The sequence below is a fragment of the Erpetoichthys calabaricus genome, chromosome 2 (genome assembly GCF_900747795.2).
Source record: "Erpetoichthys calabaricus chromosome 2, fErpCal1.3, whole genome shotgun sequence".
Taxonomy (NCBI): Eukaryota; Metazoa; Chordata; class Cladistia; order Polypteriformes; family Polypteridae; genus Erpetoichthys; species Erpetoichthys calabaricus.
The window spans coordinates 175,392,337-175,413,771 of record NC_041395.2 but is presented as its reverse complement, the minus strand read 5'-3'; the positions used below and the strand labels follow the sequence as shown (position 1 = coordinate 175,413,771).

The 21,435-nt window shown below is 39.4% G+C and overlaps 1 protein-coding gene across 2 annotated transcripts in view; it reads right to left on the bottom strand.

Annotated features, from left to right (window-relative positions):
• Window positions 1-21,435, bottom strand: part of crocc2 (ciliary rootlet coiled-coil, rootletin family member 2) — a 224,487-nt gene that overhangs the window by 156,673 nt on the left and 46,379 nt on the right. For both annotated transcript variants that reach the window (XM_051922722.1, XM_051922721.1), the window contains exon 3: window positions 19,262-19,407. In XM_051922722.1, the coding sequence (XP_051778682.1) occupies window positions 19,262-19,407 (146 nt within the window). The remainder of the gene's footprint in view (window positions 1-19,261; window positions 19,408-21,435) is intronic.

The following is a 21,435-nucleotide window of genomic DNA, read 5'->3' as shown; positions in this document are numbered from 1 at the left end:
AAGAGTGATATGGTGTGAAGTTGTAGCAGGACCACATTGGTATTGTTGTTTATAGTGTTTGCACGCAGTCACATCTCGTCACAGCACCCCGTTTAGACTAATATGTGTCTGTTTAAATGTTGTCCCTGTAATGAGAAACGGGGAAGGATGTTGCGGGGAGGCAGTGACCCCTGGACACGTCAGTACCGGAATTTTTTTTCAGTTACATCCGGCTCTTCATTATTTAAATGATCACGAGGGAAAGAAGAGGGAGGAAGGTGAGAGCCGGAGATTTCAAGTATCGACAACCTCAACATTATTCTGCTATTATTTACATCACACCTGGTTCCAGTTTGATTCTCATTCCGGTGAAATCACGACAACACCATCATCGCCAAAAACCCTGCAGTTGGACATTATAATCCACCATTCGCAGAGGAAGCACAGTGAGGTCGTTCTGTTTTACTCGGGAGACTCAAACACATCCATTTTTGATCAGTCATCCGTATTCTGGACAGTGATTTACCTGGACTCAATTTCACGTTCATTGTTATTCAGTACTCATCCATTAATATTATTTGTGTTTTGTGTTTGTTATACGTTTGCAGGAGCAAGGGAGGTTTTGTTATTGTACAGGTGTTGTTTTCACTTAGCTGCTTTGGTGGAGGGATATATATATAGATATATTTCACGTTGTGGATTTGTATTCTTGTATATGTCATCGTATTATATTTAATATATTCCCACACTTATTTTACATATTTGCTTTCATTTGCTAGTTTTTAACCGTCGATTGGGGAGAAGGGAAAATTTTATTTGTCAGAGGTACCGCTTGGTATAGGTAGGTTTCCTCAGTAATTCATTGAGGTAACAGGTCCTGGTAGTGTGGCTGCCAGCTGGGTAAGGGGCCAGCCGTTACAAAGTGTGGCACTCCATCTTGACCAATAACTCTCCAAAATCCAAACTACTAACAAATCTGTAAGATGGCACCCAAGCTTGTGGTCAACCAATCAGCACAATTAATCACCCGAGCCCCATCCACAATATAGGACCTGAATGAATGAGAAGTACATACCCTTGAGTAAGAGCTAAAAAAGTGCCAGGAACTAACTACCTACCAAGAACTACAAATGGCTCAAGTTCCTGCGGTAAAAATGCTACTAAAGTTATGAGCTTCTAAAAAGTTCCTGGTTCCTGAAAAAACTTCCTGTGATGGGAAATTGTGGTGACTTAACCTTAAAGCATTGCTCCAGAGTATCTCTGTTGATCTCCTGGTTCATAATTTGTGCACCTTTACACCGAGTGTGCATAAAAAAGGCTCATTCCAAATATAGCTTTTCACTTTCTTGGGTGTTAAGAGTGTTAAACTGAATTAACTTTAATTGGTGATTCCAAACTTGTCCTGTCTGAGTGTGGTTGTATGCATGAGTGGGCCCTGTGGCAGGCAGACACCTCCTGCAGGAGGTGTGAACAGTGCTGGCGGGGTTACCTCTGGCGTAATTTGACTTCAAACTGGACTTATCAGGTTTGAGAATGTAATGTTATAGGATTTGTAGATAACTCTATAAACCCTATGTTACCAAGTATAAGGAGCCATCATTGTCATGTGTACTGAGTTACTTACATTTGCCAGTTTTAAAGTTAGTAAGTGTAAATTTAGAGTTTGGTTCATCATAGAATAGAATAGAATAGAATAGAATAGAATGCCTTTTATTGTCACTATATACATGTACAATGAGATTAAAAAAACAGCTCCTTCAGTGCAGACATATATGTAGAACACAACAAGTAAGTAAACAAATAAACAAATGGTGCAAAAAGTTGCAAAAAAAGAAAAAAAAGTTCTGCAACGCTATAAACAAATGGAAAGAGTAATAACTAAATCAAGTTATTGCACATTATTTAAATACTGGAAAGAATAAATAACTATTGCACTATTAGGTTATTGCACATAATTTAAATATTGCACAATAATGATGATCATGTGCAGTGAGTAGTAGATATTGGACCTGAGAGTAATGATATTGTACAGTATGCAGATATTACACAGTTATTATCAGTACCATTTAGATATTGGATATTGCACAGTTGATGGATAGAAGGAAGTCCAGGGGTTGGGGGATTAGACTGTGTAGTCAGTGCATGTGTGAGTTTAGAATGGTTATGGCTTTTGGGAAAAAACTGTTCTTGAGTCTGTTTGTCCTTGTTGTGATGCACCTGTAGTGCCTCCCTGAGGGCAGCAGGTCAAATAGATTAACTCAAAAGTATGCTAGTCCATCAGAAAGCAATATTTATGGACTGTTGGAACAAACCAAAAATTCTCAGAGAAAACCCAAGCAAATACAGAGACAACCTGGAAACTCCACATACAGTACAGTAGAAAGAACCGTAGTGACCACCAGTTTGCTAATATCCTTTAATATCCTAACTAAAAGAGAAAGCACCCTAATGAGCCAGTCAGTTATATAACACATAGTAGAAGTTTTAGCAGCGATTATACATTGCTGGAGATTTGTGGCCCTGTCTGATTTGATCCGTCAAAGCGTTGTCATGACCAATATCCCTTCTGAACTTGAACTGTAATAATATATGAACATAAAACCCCAATGGATATTAGTTAGGTACAATTTTTTTTAAAAAAAATGACAAATGTTTGTTTATTTTTTATTTTCTGTTTAATTGTACACATATGTTCTAGCTTTTCAAAATATCTCTATCCGTCATAAACTATTTTTTGGATCCAAGTAACCCTCCATAGTGTGCCTTATAACAATGCAAGCTTGTGAGACCCAAAGCCACAAGTTACCTTTTGTGCTAGAGAAAGCAAACACAGCACTTAGCTGCCTAATGGATTGGGCTATTTTGAAAGAACCATCACACAATGCCAGATCTGTTTCACAGCATATAGGCACTTTGTCCAGTCAAAGTGCTGCTGTAAAGTATTTCGATTTATTGAATGTAGAAAAAACAAACACAGTTAAATACTTTCCCTGATGAAAGTCTGTTTTCCAGAACATGTTGCTTATAATTAAGAGATGACAGCAAACCATCAGCATGATATGGTTAGAAAGAGTGAAACTAAAGAAAAGGGGTGCTATGCTGGCATGAGGTTTTCTCGTTGGGGATGTGAACCTGCCCATATTATGTGTTCCTTACAATGATTTTCAGTAGCATTATCATTTAAAAAGACAAACTGTCATCCACCCATTTTTCTTCTAACTATTCAAAATCAATGGACCCACAGGAGTGCATGTGTGCATGAGGGTGTATTGATCTGGTTAACATGTTACAGTTCTTAATGTGTGGCTCAGTACTGTTACAATGTTCAGTGCAGAAAGCCACTATAGTGAACATCATCCTAAGGTTCTGTTGTATAATTGTCTATGTATATCTAAAATGTTTTTTTGAAGAATGCATACAGAAGAATGAAACCCGGGGGAAACGGACAAAAGGAATCCTGATTATATTTGTTCACAAAAGTAGTACACCCCTTTGACTAATTATGATTATAATGATGCAAGAGAGTGCATTGATTAGTACATGCAAACGAGAATTTCACTGTGCTCATGACAACAATGACCCTATAAACCTATAAACAGCCTTACTACTGTAGGTACAAATGGGCTGTACAACTGCAAAAGTTGGGGCTTAGTGAACACCCATTGTGCAAGCTATGCGGGAAGAAAAGCACTTCGGTCCACATCCTGGATGCATCACTGTTCTTATTGAAGGTAGATAGAGGTGATAGCATGACAAATTGTTCACACTTCTAGTAGACTAGATGTAAACCTCAGCAAACTCATAGGACAACAGCACCATCTATTCAGTTAGTCAGGGCAGGGAAGAGTAAGGAAGACAAAAAGAAACTTCTGCTGGAAGATGGGGGTGGACCTGGTAAGGATTCTGCAGTTCCCCCCAACAATTGTCCAAACATCTTAAGGCCTGACATTGTTATTTTGTGAAAGCAGGCAAGGAAAGTCATCCTGATTGAATTGACTATCCCATAGTGGAAGGAGTATGATGATGCTCAGAACAGAATAGCCACCAAGTACCAGGTCCAGGAGTGCAGTGATAAAAAGTGACAAACGTGATTGTTCCCTGACAAAGTGTGCTGTAGAGGGTTTCCTCCATAGTTGATGTAACCTGTGAATACAGTATAGGGGAAAGAAAGACAGCTTCTCCTGGGGTTGGAAATGTACCAAATGTACCTAGTTATGGTAAAAAAGGAGAGAGTTGGACTGGAGGTCGGTAACTGATGGGCAGTGATTTGATCACCACTGCAGACTCGCCAACCGAAGGGTTTCACGGTTAGGGGTCAAAACACCCAGGTAAGGTTGGGCACCATTTAATGACATCACCACAGAACCAAAGGCCACAGTCACTGAAAGAGATATTAGGATACATTTAAGAATGAATTGCATTGTTTTTGATCGCTATTAAAGGATTCCAGTGATGTATAATTATACATACATGAACAGCTTAGAAGTGAGTAATTTGTTATTCTTAGTTTATTATCATCTAATTGTAGCTGTATATGTTTGCTTTCTACTAAAAATATAAAATTAAGCATTGTCATTTTTAAAAAGGGCATCGATTCAATCAAATTCAGTGATCAGCAAGTAAGAAATAAATTGTCACGATTTGTTGGTTCATGAGCTTTCTTATTATCCTTCCATAATCAAGCAAGCTTAATCTAGTTCAGGAGCACAGAGCCAGGGCGTACTCACTCATGTGAGATCCTATAAACTTAAGACATTTATGTTTGGGAAGTCCAAAGTACCTTCAAAAACCAACTCCTCTCCAGGGCTGTTTCCAGCCTTGTACTCAGTGCTGTTGGTAGAGACTCTGAGCTCTGATGAGCCACAATTGAATTGAAAAGGTCTGAGTATGTTGTATTACGATATGATAAATTATGTTATGTTCTACATACAGTTCCCTGCACAGTGAATATTTTTGACGATGTATAAAGTTCATTACGTAACTGATGTAAAACTTCACTGTCACACACTTGCCAATTTTTTTTTTCTCCAGGCTGGCCTGCATGGCCGTTCCCTACTGCTCTGTGCTGTGCTTACTTGACTCTTTCGCCATCGAAAGGCTGCCTTTGATTTGTAGATGAGCTGCTGGACAGCCGTTTCTGTAAGCCCCAGTGAATTAGCATGAGGCAGTGAGCTGCTTCCTGCGCACTATTTATTAAAGAGCTAAACATCTGGCAGGTGTGACAACAACCCGGGAGCAGTGCGAGCCAAATGAAACATGTTGTCAGACAAGGCAATCCGTTCAGCGTGTCAGCGCGGACATTAATATACACAAATATATGGCTTATTCTGGTCTGATTGCTGCTCGTCTCCACCGCATGAAGCAGGAATGTAACTCTAATAACGACTGATCACATGATAAGCCTCCTGACTATTAGAGACTTTTTTTGACAAAATGAACTGTGAAGTTGGAGGCTCAACTTGTTAACACAGCTCAGTGTCTCACTAAAGCAAAAGCCTTATGAGAGGGCATTAGAAACCAAAAAGATGTGCCATTAATGACAGCATTTATATATAATTCCTTTTTGATTTATTTTATACAGTATAGTGCTATATTTCATCACATGGCACATATGACATTAAATAAATTGATATAGTATTGGATTCACAGTTGAGAATAACAATAAAATTGTGGTACAAGTAGTAACAAATGCAATACTGATGGAGGACAGGGTGTCGGAAAAGATATGACATTAAGAACAGAGCACAGTGTCCTGCAGAAACAGAGGAATCAGATGAAACTACAGTAGACATGCTGCAGGCTTGATTGGGGCTGACAACTCTTTCTCTGGAAATGAGGACATTTGGGTCGAAAAATGAGAACTTTTGAGGATGCCTTTCCCAATGATGCCGTAATATGCCTTTATACTGTCTTATGTTTTTTTTTTAAATGATATAAACCTTTAGTAACAGTTTAGCACTTTAATTATGATATGATGGCCACAATCACAGTCACTGGCAAACTAATAACCCATTAAATATTTTGAATATGTCAAGCCTCTTAAATTAACAGACTTCATTCCTCCCATTCTTATTTGGATAGCTTAACTGTCGTAAACCTGTAAAAAATGACACACAGAGGTTTCTGCAGGAATACTCTGGAAAACCCTGAAGGCCATCTTAAGAGGACAGATTATCTCATATGTTTCCCACAGAAATAAATTGGAAACCAAGAAGGTGTCAGAGCTAACTAGCGAAATTACTAGAATAGATCAAGAACATGCCAGGTGTCCAAGTGAGGCACTTCATAGGAAAAGGCAGGCTCTGCATTCAGAGCTCAACCTCTTAAAAACTAAAGAAACTGAACAACTCATTTTTAATTCAAAACATCATTACTATGAACATGGAGAGAAAACTAATAAGCTCTTAGCTCAACAAATCCACAAGCAAGAAGTTCACAATGCAATCCCAGCAATCACCAGCACACATGGAGACAAAATCATTGACCATAAAAAATGACACACATGGTAAATTCACTTGCCCCACCGGGATGCCTGGAGAAGGGAAAGACCAGGAGAGGGGCAATATCTCCCCCGGGGCGCAAGAGGGCAGCCCCCTTGGATTGGTTCGAGGCCACTGATTTGGAGCTTGGAAGCTCAACCCTTTTGGGGTCTGTGGCCACCACCAGGGAACGCCTGGATCAGGCATGCGCAACCTTTCCGCTATTGACGGCCGCACTACAGACTTTTTACTTTAATAACGGCCGCACTACAGACTTTTTACTTTAATAACGGCCGCCAGTAAGTCCAAGTAAACTTAATAATGTTTTATGATTTATGTAAAAATTTACAGATTACACATTAAAACAGAGTATGATATATCTGACAATATTCAATTTACTGGTCTACATATGTAAAACAATGTCTACGAAACGTCATATAGGACAAAAAACCTTTACAGCAATTGTTTCAGGAAGTTTGGAAAACATCGCCATTAATGGCTTCCTTGCTCTTGCATGTTTGTAGACAGACTTGCAAAGTCAGGGGACTCGCTGGAGACCATTAGCCGTATTCCAGACTCTAGATTGCTGTCTACCAATCGGGTTCGGTACTTGTTTTTCAGATATTTCATTCTGGAAAACGCTGCTTCGCACATATGATGACCGTTTGCTAATGGCGATAGGCAGTGTATGGACTTAGCCACAAGGCCGTACAGGCGTACACTCCCATTTCCTTCTCAGTTCCATATTGGCTAGCCGCTAGTCACGTGACTTCACATGTACTCCTGGGTGTCAGCCCATTTCAACCGAACTTAATATTCAAGTAAGCAAATCGGCTTTCGGCGTCACCATACCGACCCGGCCGACAAAGATTCCGCGGCGTTGAGACCCCTTACTCGCTGGAGTCCAGAGACCCTACACCTGCACGGCCGCCATTACGTACACTTTAATATACACGTCCACGGCCGCCAAAGTCCTTGCCCACGGCCGCATGCGGCCGTACGGCCGCAGGTTGCGCACAGCTGGCCTGGATGATCCCAGAGCCCTGGACTGCAGCACTTCCTGCCGGAAGAGAATCTGAGGACCTGTGTGCAGTCATGCAACGGGTGATACCTCAGCACCACACTATTTCGAATGGAATGGAACAGTGTGGGGATTTTTTAAGGAGTGCCAATCTTGCCACCAACCTCCAAGATTTCCCTTGCGAGTTGGAGGACCTGTTTGCAAGGCTGAATGCAGATTAATGTCATACCCAGGATGGAGCAATTGTAGGTTAAGGGCTTTACTCAAGGGCCTAACAAAGTGGAATCACTTCTGGCATTTACAGGATTTGAACCAACATCCCTCCGATTGCCAGTGCAGATCCCTAGTCTCAGAGCCACCTCTCCACTCTGGTGGTTTGAGACTGTTATGCAAAATAACTTTCTGATCATACTTACAGAAATATTATAGAGTATATTGGGTTTTATTGATTTTTGTCAATAAATCTTTATAGACACAAGCACTTTGAGGCTTATCTGTACAAACTGTATTAGATTATAGAAAATCATCTATCTGTCTGTCTGTTTGATTCCTCTTTGATTGCTTATTTCCATTGCTGATATTACAAATCCAATGCTGCCTGATACTGCACATTCAAGTTCCATCTTATCCCTATCTCGACTCTAGCAGACACCTGTATAGTGTGCAGCAGCTGCAGGAAGCAAAGGTCAAACTAATGTTCAGTAGAGCAGATGGAGAGCAAATGAACCCCCCATTTGCACACAACTCTGGTTAGTCATGAAAAGGTACCCGGTGAGCGACTAAACAATAGTTACAAGTGATATTTTCTAGCAACCATATTATGTTGATTGACAATTTTACCTTGTTCTTACTTTCTGCCCTTATTAATGCAGATTCCATGCTGTGCAGAACATCCTGTAGGCATCCAAATCTTTTATTTTTTTATTTATTTAACATATCTATACTATTATTATAAGAACATGAAAGAGTTAAGATGTTTTCCATCATGACCTCAGCCCAGACTTCATAGAGTGCAGGTTTCCAAGCACAGCTGCATTTTTGGCCCCCCAAGGTTGGCTATCCCACTACAAAAATCGCAGCCCCACCATTACAACCTCATCATGTAAGTGTCCACCAGGATCTGCTCTGCAGAATCAGTGTGGTGCTGATAATAGTAACAATATGCTAAAACTCACTATGCACATTAAATTATGCATCAGATTAGATCATCGTCCATGCTGTGTAGAAGTTATATGTACATGCTTTAATAATTTTTGCACATTAAATTAAGCTATTTTATAATATATAGATACATAGTAAGAGACTTTCTCTTAGGGGACACTGCAAAAACAGGATTTAATGACTGAAAACAACTCACCATAAAAGGCAAACCATAAAAGGCAAGGAAGAAGAAAGAAAGTTATAAAATATATAAAAATAAACAATGGCAGAACCGACCCCATCTACCTTCCTGAGTGTAGGTGGGATGGATTTAACTTTACCACAACTAGAAGCACACCAAAGACCCTACTTGTTTTTCTTGCAAATTGATGGTTAGAAGTTCATTTTAAGGTTGTGAGAGCTCTCTGCAAAGTCCTGGGGTGATGGGGCCTTCTGGAGGCCACTGGTCTTATTGTACCCTAAACTCCTACTTATTATAAAGGGACAGATTGACATTGCACTGTGGGAGTGTCTGAAATTCAGTATAAATGTACAACTGAAGTATTTTTCCACTGAAATCATTACATGCTACTTCAGTGTGATTTTATATCTATACTTAAGAGGTAATTGGTTTTCCCTTCTTTCCTTATAATTAATCACTCTGAGAAATGTCTTTAATTAAATTCTGTGAAGGTAAACCATATACTGTAAGGCTTTCTTTAAGCAGTTGCTGCAGCCTCAGTCCTAAAATAAACCACTGAATGGTAACAACTTTTAATGCAGTAACTCTAAATTTACATATCAGTAATTGACTTGTTTTGGAGAAAGTAGGGAAGTTATGCTACTTCGGTGATATATTGAGTTCAGACAAAGCTGCTGTCTCTGCATTGATAACATGGGTGAGAAGTGTATGGAACAGATAGCAGCGGCTGTCCAACATCCTATGTTCTGAAAGAGCTTCCCTGGAAAAAGTTTGAGAAAGCTGTGTGAGGAGTAGTATGATCTATAGGAGTCAGAGATGGGAGGTGAAATTAAAACATGAAGTAAAGCTCTATTTCTGGGCGCTGTGCAAGTAGCAGCCTTTTTACAGAAGCTCTTTATTTCTTACTGTTTTTCTTTTTGTTTTTCAAATTTACTAGTTACTAGTCTTGTTTAAAATCAAAATAAGATCTGGCTTCTGGCTTGTCACTGATATTAGCCACTAAAAATTGGATAAATGGATTTTAAATTTACAGACGAGTGGCAATGCACGCAAACTCAGACGCCAGCTTGTCTTGACTGCACTTCAAATAGGCTGCACACTTGGACAGAGTTGCAAAGAAGACCTGAAGTCTGCCTTATGTCTACCACACCAGAAACAGTAAGAGACTCTGAGAAAATGAAAGCAGGGTGTACTAAATATTCCTGTAATCGGCCACTTGCACTGCAATCATGAGCACCTAAGCAGCTCAGATACACTTTACCGCAGGAGCTGTTTATCCTCAGACGGAGAGGGAGACATGTCAGCACAAGAGTAAAACCAAAGTAGAAAGGATTTAGAACTGGTCTACCATCCATTGTAATGGGCAATGTTCGATCACTGTCAAATAAGATGGATGGAACTGTCTGCACTTATAGGGGGTCATGGAGCAAACAAGTATAGCAGCATTTTGTGCTTTATGGAGAGCTGGCTTAAACCGGATACACCTGACACTGTTTTAATGAGGGACAAATTTCATCTTCTCCAAGCAGAAAGAGACCCAGTCAGTGTGGAAAAAAGATAGAAAGGGGACTGGTCATCTATGAGAATGAGGAATGGTATAAAAGGGAGCATATTACAGTCAAAACTACAGTTTGTAATTCAGATATTGAAAGTCTGGCTGTCAGAGTTCATCCATGTTATTTGCCCCTGAGAGATGAATTACATTATCTTTATTCATGTTTATATACCTCCCTCCACAAATAGGGACCTAGCAATGGAAATGAGTCATTCCGTCACCAACACTTTAATGATAACTAACTCTGACCCTGCATTTATAACATGTGGTTACTTCAATCATATCACTTTGGAAGGAACAATGATGAATTTCTACCAGTTTGTGATATGTTCCACTCAAGGAAATAACAGGCTGGACCTGCTGTATTCAAATGTTAAAGATGCATTTAAGTGTAACCTACTGGCTCCTTTAGAGAAAGCTGACCAGATTCAATTGACTCCCAGCTGCAAGCTGTTATTAGACGGTAACCTGTTACCACGAGAATAGTGAGGAAGTGGAGCCTGGAGGCTGAAAGTGCTCTGAATGACTGCTTCCAATTGATAGACTGGGAAATGATGTACAGTCACTTGGGGATGATATTGAGGGACTCTGTCACTGTAACACCGACTATATTGACTTCTGTGTTAACACATTGATACCCACAAAGACAGTGTGTTGCTTTCCATAAAACTAGCCCTGAAATGCTAAGGAGCAAAAAGGTCTCCTGAATGAGAAAAAGAGAGCATTCAAACCAGGTGACAAAGAGGCTCTGAAGGATGTACATCTTGTGCTAAAGAAAAAGCTGAGTGAAGGAAGGGAAGCTTACAAGATAAAATAGAAACCAAACTCACCCAGAATAACATGAAAGATTGTCTGGAGTGGACTGTGTATAATCACTGGACTCAAGAAATCCAGGGCTCAGGTGCTAGAAAGGAATGTAGACAAAGCTAACGCCCTGAACCAATTTTTTAAATTGATTTCTCCTTCCCACTGCCACCTTTTTCCAATAATCAGTCTCTCCACACCATCTCTACTATATCAACAACTCTTACCACATCAACTTGAATGGCCAGTGACAAATCCCCCTCTGACTATCAGTGCAGTCTGTCCATAACTGAAGACCAAATAAGGAGACAACTCAGGGAGCTATACACAGGAAAAGCTGCAGGACCAGACAGAGTCAGTCCTCAAGTTCTTAAGGCCTGTGCTGAACTACTTTGTGGTGTTCTCTGTCACCTGTTCAGTTTGCCCCAAAGGCTTCAGATAGTGTCACTGCATTATTCCTTTTACAAACAAGACAGGCACCTCTAGACCTAATGACTAACGACCAATGGTACTTATACAGTATCTCGCATCATGAAGACCTCTAAGTGACTCAAAGGCCTGATACAGGATGCACATAAATAATGAACAAAGTGAGTAGTAAGCTGACACGTACAATATTTGTAATATCTAATTGCTATGGAGATACCAGACATATTTACTGGAAAGACATTTTGGGGGCAACTGGAAAACTTGGATAAACCCTGAAAATGGTCATTAAAGCAGTAGTATGTGTGTGTATATAAGTGTAATAGCACTTTGAGTCCCATTTCAATTCTTGGATGGGATGTCCTTTTATGTGGGATTCCATGGGGGAAGTGTGAATTCTTGCCTCAATCTAAAAACATACTACCGGGTGCATGGCGCCCCAGAACTGGTCCACTGTAGATGTGCACGCCAGTTCAGGATCAGCCCTTTGTTGGTTACTTTAGTTGTAATACATGCTGGCTTCCAAAGACCTTGTGAAAATGGTGATTGAGAGAGAAGTGGATGTGTGTTTTGACTTTAGTTTTCATCACAAAGTTTTGACTGGCGGTCTGATTAGCATTTTCTGCCATGTAATAATATAAAAATGTGGTGGAAAATAAAATGTTGGTATTTTATTTAAAAAAAAATCAAATATTAAAGATAAATAAAACAAGCTGACATGACTAACAAGAAATATCTTTAATGAATAACAGCTGCCATGTCTAAACTTAAGATAATAAGATTTATTTCTGTAATGGCAGCATCCTGGACTCTTGAGTTTATTATTTATGCTCAATGTTTATTTGTTTGATAACAATCAAATCTTTATAAAATACCGTATTTAATTCACAAAGACACAAGAATTCATTTTGATCCTGTGTGCTCTGAACTCCTTAGGGTGCAGTTCATAGAATACATACACTTGTGAGCCAAAAAAACGAAAAGTGTGTAAACTGCAAGCTGGCAGAGCGACAAAGTCAACATTAAGGTTGAAGGTCACGCTGATTTATTCTGTAACCACCAGGGACTTTCTAGCCTCTCAAACTAGGTTAAAGGTTTGTCCGGTTTCATAATATATTTCATTCTGCCTTGAAGAAACTCAATAAAATGAATGCCTGCTTCACCAACACAAATACCAAATTGTGTTAAGGCAGTGGTACATACTTGTTTGTTCTTCTATACATTTCTAAAAAGATAAATATGGAATACCCATAATTCCATCCATCACCAGCCTTGCTTAATCTAATTCAGAATTCTGGGGGATGGGGCCCATTTAGTAGTATTGCCCACAAAGCAGGAACCACCCAGAATAGAACAGAAAGCTATTCACCATGCCCATTCAGATACACATCCATACTCTTATATATGTTTCATTTGACATAACCAGTTGGGGGGGAAAACTGGACAAAGCAGAACAGAACACCTTGCTGATGTGTATTCTAGAACTGTTAATCATCAAAGCCTATGGAGTACATATATCGCTAACCCAACTGCAAAAAAGTAAACCGAGTTCCATGCTGAAAAAAAGAAAGGTATGGACTTAACATTTTGGCTTGAATTTCTAACTAAAAGTTAAGAAACCTTAAAGTTTTTCATCCATCTAACCATTTTCTAAGTCAGCTATGTCCATGACAGATTCAAAATGACTTGAAGCCAATCCTGATAGGATCCATCTCTAGATGAAATACCTGTGCTCCACAGGATATATTAGCACATGTAAAAGAGGCACATTTTCAGTTACCATTTAGACTATTGCGTACATCTTAGGCATGAAGAAGGAAACAACTGAAGTGTGTTTGGATAGCACAATGACCTCACCACAAGGGATTAGTTGGGAAGGTTGTCAACCTGCCTGATTTTTCTGGGCAGCAGTGAGGCTGCATAATGAATGGTGTAAGAGTGAGGTATGTTAAGGGGTCAGTGGTGGGCAGCTGCTGAGTTTCCAGTCAATTAATGGAAATTTTAAGACCAAGTCTGTCTGCCAAACCTGGGAGTGGCATGCCTGAAAGTGTGTGCAACAAGTATAGGCTGCCCACAGATTTCCAGTGGCTAAAGCCACTGCTTTCTAGTAACATTAGAGTCATCTGGGTCTCAGACACAAGTACAGAGGCTCATTTCAGAATGAAATCAGGCAACTGTAAGTTGGTGGAGTGTCTACTAGGCCACACTAGGGAGCAATACTCCATATTTGCTCAAATAAAATTTTTTTTATGCTACCAGCAGAGTTTAAGAAAATAACATTTGGCTCATTCAGAGGAGTTGACTGAGGGGTTTTTCTGCTGTAGTAGCTATGGATCTGATGTGACCTCTTTATCAGAGGCAACAGTTAAGGCTAACATTGACAGGAGAGGAGAGCTTGGTCTATTCAGAGTTATAAGTCTAAAACACAAGAGCATGATGGGACATCTTAGTATCATCGGTAGAGTTGATTATTAAAACTGTTGACTTTCCAGAACTGAAAAAACACACTAAAACCCAGCCCATTTGGCTAACCTATAGAGTTCATTCAGTAGGTTGACAGCATCATAATGGACATTATGGCAGTGTCAATTTGGACATCCTTGACTGGAATTACTTGGTGCAAGGTGGAGTAGTACAGAAAATATTGAACTGATATTACAGCTGGTCATTGATTAATACCAGGAAGAGATTGGGCCACTACCTCAGAGCCCACTGGCATTCATGGGTTGTTGACTTCTTCCAATATAGGACAACCAACTGTTGAAAACGGATGAGGAATCTACTTAGCCAGCTAAAATGACACCCTTCAGTCCTTCCTGCTTTCAGCTTAGCCAGTGGATGTCAATGTCACACACAATTAAATGCATGCAAGATGTCCAGGGCAAGAAATCAAACTTGTATTAAAAAACTTAAGTAGTCTTTCAAGCATTGGATGTCACTAAGTTGAATGTCAAAAGACTGGATTGTAAGTCATATTAATAGTGAGAAGTGAGGTGGTTGAGCAGGAGATGGGTATGGAGATGCTGCAACATCTTTGATATTATAGAGAGCAATGAAATAGCACAGTAATATTTGGGTTTGGCTGCCTTTGTCGACTGGGGACACCCATTCATGTGTCCTCTGAAATGGCAAACCCAACAGTCATTCAAGAGAGTTCCTCAACACACATCTTTAGTACTGGAAGACACATTCCATCAGATCCAGTGGCTTTGGAGCAGTCTGGACCTCTGAATAATTGGAAGACTTTATTAACTGTTGATGCTGATGTTCTGAAGGCTGGCATTAGTAAAATGGTAAAAATGTGAAGGTTCCCATGTGCCATTTGTCAAGGGTAGCCTTAACTGCAAAGAAATACCTCAGCAGCTTATTTTTAGCTCTTGCCAATGACATAAGATTTGTCATCCACCAGGATATTGGGGATGGCCCAATACTTTGAAGACAAGTATTCGTAAAACGACCAGGAGTCATATTTATAAAACTCGTATGCGCACATTTTGGACCTCTTTGTGAGGCCATGTAGAAAACAGGATTTATAAAAGAAAACTTGACGGATGAACTTGTACATATTGACAGCAACTCTCACCCATGTGTGGGCAACATTTCAGAGAAACTGGGAAATTGTGACACTTTTGATCAAGCTGGGTAATGCAGCTAGCACAGGTAATGACAAGTCATGTGTATAATAATTCATATCACCAAGCTGTTGTTATAATGTTCCTTGATGTGACAAACATACAGTAAGTAGTGAAATATAATGTATGGGCTCTATTTAGTAGGAAATATGATGTATGGACTCTATTTTAGTTTCCTCTTAAGGGGGTCAATTTGCACCAAACAACTTTGTTGGCATTTTTGTCAGTTGATATAGACTACCTGTTCTTACTTCTCAGGGAACTGGCCAGCAGGTCAGGAGTATCTCACCCAAGCTTCATCTCCTCCATACATGCTGTGTTGGAAGCCAATAACTGACTGAAAAGGCATTACTTTCAGTTTCTGTATGGTGTGGGTGTTTGTACATAAAGCCTAACATATTTTTGCCAACTTAAAAAAAAACTTGGAGCAGTGTCTGGTTTTCCTAACTTAATTGGAGTATCTAACTGCACTGTTATTGAAATAAGGGCACCTAGCGAGACTGAAGCTGATTTTTGTTAACCATACATTCCATTAACAGTGTCTCCCAACCTCGGTCCTGGGGGCACACTGTGGCTGCAGGTTTTTGTTCCAACCAGCTTGTGTTTTTAATTGGACTCCTGTGCTAATTAAGTGATGTGTTAATTCCCAAGTTATGTGTTTTGGGAACAATATAGTAATTAGAAAACTAAGTTTGGTTGTATATATATATATATATATATATATATATATATATATATATATATATATATATATATATATATATATATATATATATATATATATATATATATATATCTATATTAAAATGTACCAAGCAGTTATATGGGAATAATGTATTTTTTTCTTTTTAACAATATTTTCATCTTGATTTTCATTCTACTTTTCTAGGTGTTCTAATTGTTTAATTAATCCATTATTTACTAATTAGTGGGTCTGATGCTAAAGTAGTTGCAGTCTTTGATTATTCAGTGTTGTTTGTCTGCGTGTCTGCTCTGCTCGTTTTTAATTGGCATTAATAAGATACAACGAAGGGGAAAAACTACACAGAGAAAGTGCAAAATATAATGAAATCAACAAAAGAGAGTTAAGCATTTAAATCTATAGCAAAAGCAGAAATATTTCTAAATGTCTTATAAATGTAACAATCAGGCTGCTCTGCTTTTCTGAATGTAGAATAAAAGAAAAATAATCCTAGCTAATTAAATGAGATCAGTGCTATCAGGTGTTGTCACTGATTAGGAATCTGGTTGGAACAAAAACCTGCAGTCACAGGGGGGCCACAGGACCGAGGATGGGAAACACTGCATTAACACACAAGTCATCAGTGATGCCAAAATGAGACATTCAAGTAGCATTGGCTATTTGTGATTGCTGGCTTCTTGGTAAGTGAATTAGCTGAACTTTCAGTTTTTCATATGGCTTATGCTATTCATTGTAACAGCAATCATGTCATTACATGTGCCAGGTGATAGTGACTGCCCAGTCAGACGCTAGCACCTTACACCTTTCCCCCACCCCCGGAACACAGATGAGAGGCACTATAATGCCATGTGTGGTCTTACACACTCAGTTGTGAAGCGCAGCTTAGGACTTCTCTGACGCAGCTGCTGCTGTCTTGATGTATCAGGTTGGTGGTGCTCTAGCAGCCAGTAAAGGAATGCAGCATTGTGGTTGCATATATACTGTATGAAGTTGAATAGCATAGTCAGTGTATGATTGTTTCAGAAAGGCATACAGGCGAGGTTCAAGGCACATTCACCTACGCATATTTACAAGATGATTGTGATGTGTAAAAATATATGTAAGCCAGATGTAATACATCAGCTTTTCTTTTGACGTATGTAATTTTCCTGTTTATTGGCATGGAAATGAGACCACAGATGTGGAGGTCCCATGCACCAATTTCAAGGATAGCCTTCACTACAAAGAAATAACTCAGTAATTTGGCTTTAGCCCTTGCCAATCATCCTGAGATGTTCTCCCCCAAGAAATCAGAGATTGCCCAACACATCTTTGACATGCTAATAATGATTGGATAAGCAGGGATACACTTAGATCTCAGCAGCAAGATAATGCCAGACACTTCAACAAGCTTCAGCATAAATAGAACAAGAATTTTGTCATCCAGTGTAATAAGCCTCAAAGGTTTCCTTGCTACATGCTTGCCACCAAACAGGTACCTTGCATTTCTGCATCTGAAAATCACCTGTCTGGACCAAGGTGCAGATGCTCACAGCAGAATGAAGTATGCAATGGAATTGTGTTCCAGCAATATTTAGCATGACCAAACTTATTTAGCTGACAATCCTTTAAACATTTCTTTCCAGTTAATGGAGGCAAGGTAAATGCATAATCCATTCCAGTCAGCTTTCGAGTACTGCCAAAGCATACACTGGTATAGTTTATCGAGTAGTGATCTCAGGAGAACTTTGAATGACATGCTGCAACGGTCAAAAGTTTACGATACCCGGTGTGGTCTGCAATTCAGTGTCACCACTCAGCAGATGGCTGTACATTTGATTAGACACTGACTGGCATGTTTCATGGATTAAAGTTAGCTGATCAACAAGCTGTCAAAAACCAGACAATAGCTTTCATATCACCTGCTAAATAAGCATGGCATGTTAGCATTTAAAGTGATTTTCCTCATTTGTAAACATTGTCAGAGTAGGTTCTGTCATTGTGTTCTACATGCACTATAGTAGTTTCTTTTTCTATCATTAGTTATTTTTAATTAGATACCCTAACACTCAACTTTATTTCATAGTCCTTGTTATTCTTAGGAGTTAAGCTAAAAGAAAACCAATTAGAAGCACCTCACTAACACCCTGTTCCAGCATATAGTATGTATATAAAAATAAATAAAATGACATCCAACTCAAGAGTGGAGTGGATAATAGCCAAATAAAGGAAAAATATACAGAAGAAAACAATTTTATGTCAGTGAATTTATTAAACCAACACTCAAGTTATAAGTGCATTTGTCCAACATTAAGTTAAAAAAGAAATGGATAACAATATTCAACGTGAAAAAATCAGTTTCTTCTTGAAAAGGCAGTACGGTACATTGCTTGAGATTCACTTTTTGATATATTTAGCTCATAATCAATCATGGCTGCGCTGATACTTCACAGATGATAATAACTGGAAAATTGAATGCCCGGCACTATTTAGCCCCTGCTGCTGCAAACTGTAAGCAGCTGGAGGCATTTTATTATGTGCGCTTTGAAATATTATGTGTGAGAAGATATCTGTCCTCAGTTGTATGAATTTAGCCAAAGTGCTTGCCTTGATGTTAGACTTGCTACATACACAGTATATACTGTAAGTCATGTAGCGTCAAGTTGAAATACTTTTATGTGTGTAAATGTTATCTTTTACACAATCTTTATAGGTTCTCTGTGTTATATCACAGTGGCTTTGACCATTTACTGTTGAAATTCTCAATTTTTCTGTCTACATGCTCTGATTATTCTAGCTTACAATAACACTATTATCATTCTATCGGATGGCACTTTTGAATTTTCTAGGTGGAGATCCTTTTTATTGACCTTTTATATTTTACGCCAAATTGCTAGTTACTGGGGTCCACCACTTAGTGAAAATCGAGGAGGCCACTCTTTAACCCCCAGAACAGTCTAAATACACTGAGGGGATGATTCTTTGCTACAAAATTGGCATGGGGATAATAGCCCATTATAGTACGATTCTGCTGTGTAATCTCTGCAATTTAAATAATCGTTGATACCTCATGGGAGCTGTTTCTTTCTAAACATTCCAAATTGGGATGAGAAGTAGAAACAGTGTAGAGCATTGACAACGAAAAAAGTCACACTCTTATTAATGGATTCATTCCTAGGCAATATCTGCCAGGTACTGTATAATAGCACACCACCCTTGTGGAAGTAACTGTTACTGGATAAGTAAACATTGGCCATGAAGGCAACAGTGTTGAGTGATCCTGTTGTATACAGACTCTACACTAATATGTCAGAAAGTTAATTCATAAGCCCAACACCTACCCGTTCGCTGACTGCACGATGTTTTATGATCAGCTCATCTCGTTCAGCACGCGTCTGAGACAGTAGGTCTTCAACCCTCCACAGCTCCTGCTGTAGCATATGGTTTTCCTCTAGCAGTGAGCTACTGGATGTCATTTCTGTTGGGGCTGCAAGCATAAAACAAGATAATCATTGAATCAATTGTATGAGAGAATGATGAAGAGGAACAAGATATTTACAATAACAGTGGTTTTTGTGAAAAACAGTCAAAAATGAAGACATGGTAGTGCAAACGTAAATGCGCCATCATTGTATAGGCGGAATTCACTGAGGAGTTAATACTGTAACATGGACTTATATGTACATTTACTGAAGAAAGGTTAATGCGAAGGAAATGTAGTATATTAAGTATAATATACAAAAAATGTTGAATGAGAGGAAATTATTCAGCCCATCAAGCTTGTTTCATTAGTTTACTGGTCTTAAGATTGGTTTGAAAGGCATGCTTTCATCACAATTGTTCTAGTACCTTAGTTCTAGAAATTTTTTAAGGTTTAAAATTTTCACTTCAGCTATGTGACTGAAAAGTTGGTTTCAGAATCCTAGGACCATTTGCGTGAAGAGTATACAATTCACTATTTAAATTAAATAATTTTGTTGGCTCAACTTAGTAGTTTGAAGAATGTCTCCATCACCTTCTCTGCTAAACAGTTTTACAGAGTATGACATGTTCATTTGATCAATTATTGTCATGATTGAGTATTTTGTTGATTTTTACTTTCTTAAAAATTAAAGTTTTTAGAAATTGCAGATTTTAATTTTACTTTAATATTGAACATTTGTTTATCCTGGGTATGTATTAAGTTAATTATTGCTGTGTTACCCTAATGGGTGTTGTCATTTTGGGGAATCAGAAACTAAAATACACACTACAGCTTTTGCCACATGATTGGCAACTTCATGGAAGGTGACGTCCTCAGGGGTTTCCAGTAAATACGTACAACGTTTGCCAATATTCCTTTCTGTTGGATTGAAGAAACCATTAAAATCTCTCAGTGGAGTTAGTTTTGAATGGGTTTAAAAATTTCGATATTCATCAGTTTGGCTTTGACTCCTTGTTTCGCTTTTGGCCATGATTTTTTACTTGTTTCTTAGGTGCTCTCAATAGGTTTCCATTATGTTTTTGGCATTTGACTTTCATTTTCTTATACCAGTGGTTTTTTCTTTTTTTGTAACCCAATTTTGCCTTTGTTGTGTCTTTGAGACCCAGAATCATTCCAAAGCCCCCTTGGAGAATAGCTGCCAACAGTCATCTCCCTTTTACCCCTTGGAGAATCGCCGCCAAGAGTCGTCCCAGGCGGTTGTGGGTGGTGAATGGGGGTTGTTAGGTCTCACTTGGAGAATCACTGTTGGCCGTTAGATTGCAAATCATACGCAACCCTTTCCCTTTAATTACAATTGTGAGACATGACTCTGCACATCTCAAAATCAGACCTGTGACCCAAAATGAGTCATGACCTATAATGTAAGAACCTATTCCTTAGACCATTCTTTTGCCTCATACACTTGGTTGTTCATCTCTGTATAGCAAGTAATGACATGTCATTTTTGTAGCAATGCACACAGTACTTCAGATTCTGTTTCAGTCTTGGTATAACATATTAGCAAAATGTCCATTGTGGAATATGACCCGGACACAGACAGACGGAGAGCATTTTAAAGTCCACCACACGTTTATTATACACTACTATTTACACTTATCGTGAGCACAACCCAGTGCCTTGGCACCAATCTCCCCTTCAGTCCTTGGCCACACAACACAATGCCTTCAGTCTCTCAGGTCCACCTCTACTCCTCTCCTCCGAGCTTCGTCCTACTCCTCCCGACTCTGGCCATTGACTGGAGGGAGGCGGCCCCTTTTATACACCCCGGATGGACTCCAGGTGCATCCTGAGGAGCTTCTGTAGCCACACCCCTGTGTGGCGGAAGCTCTGGCAGTGTATCCGGAAGTCCTCCGGGTGTCCCCAATCCTCTTCCCCCCCAGCACTTCTGGGTGTGACGGAAGTGCTGAGGTCCAGGGCTCCCAAGGCATCAGGGCGTCCCCTGGCGGTGACCACGGGCTCCTACAAGGTAGAGCTTCCATGCTCTGTAACTGTGGCCCCCAAGGCAACCAGGGCAGACGCCCCCTCATGTTC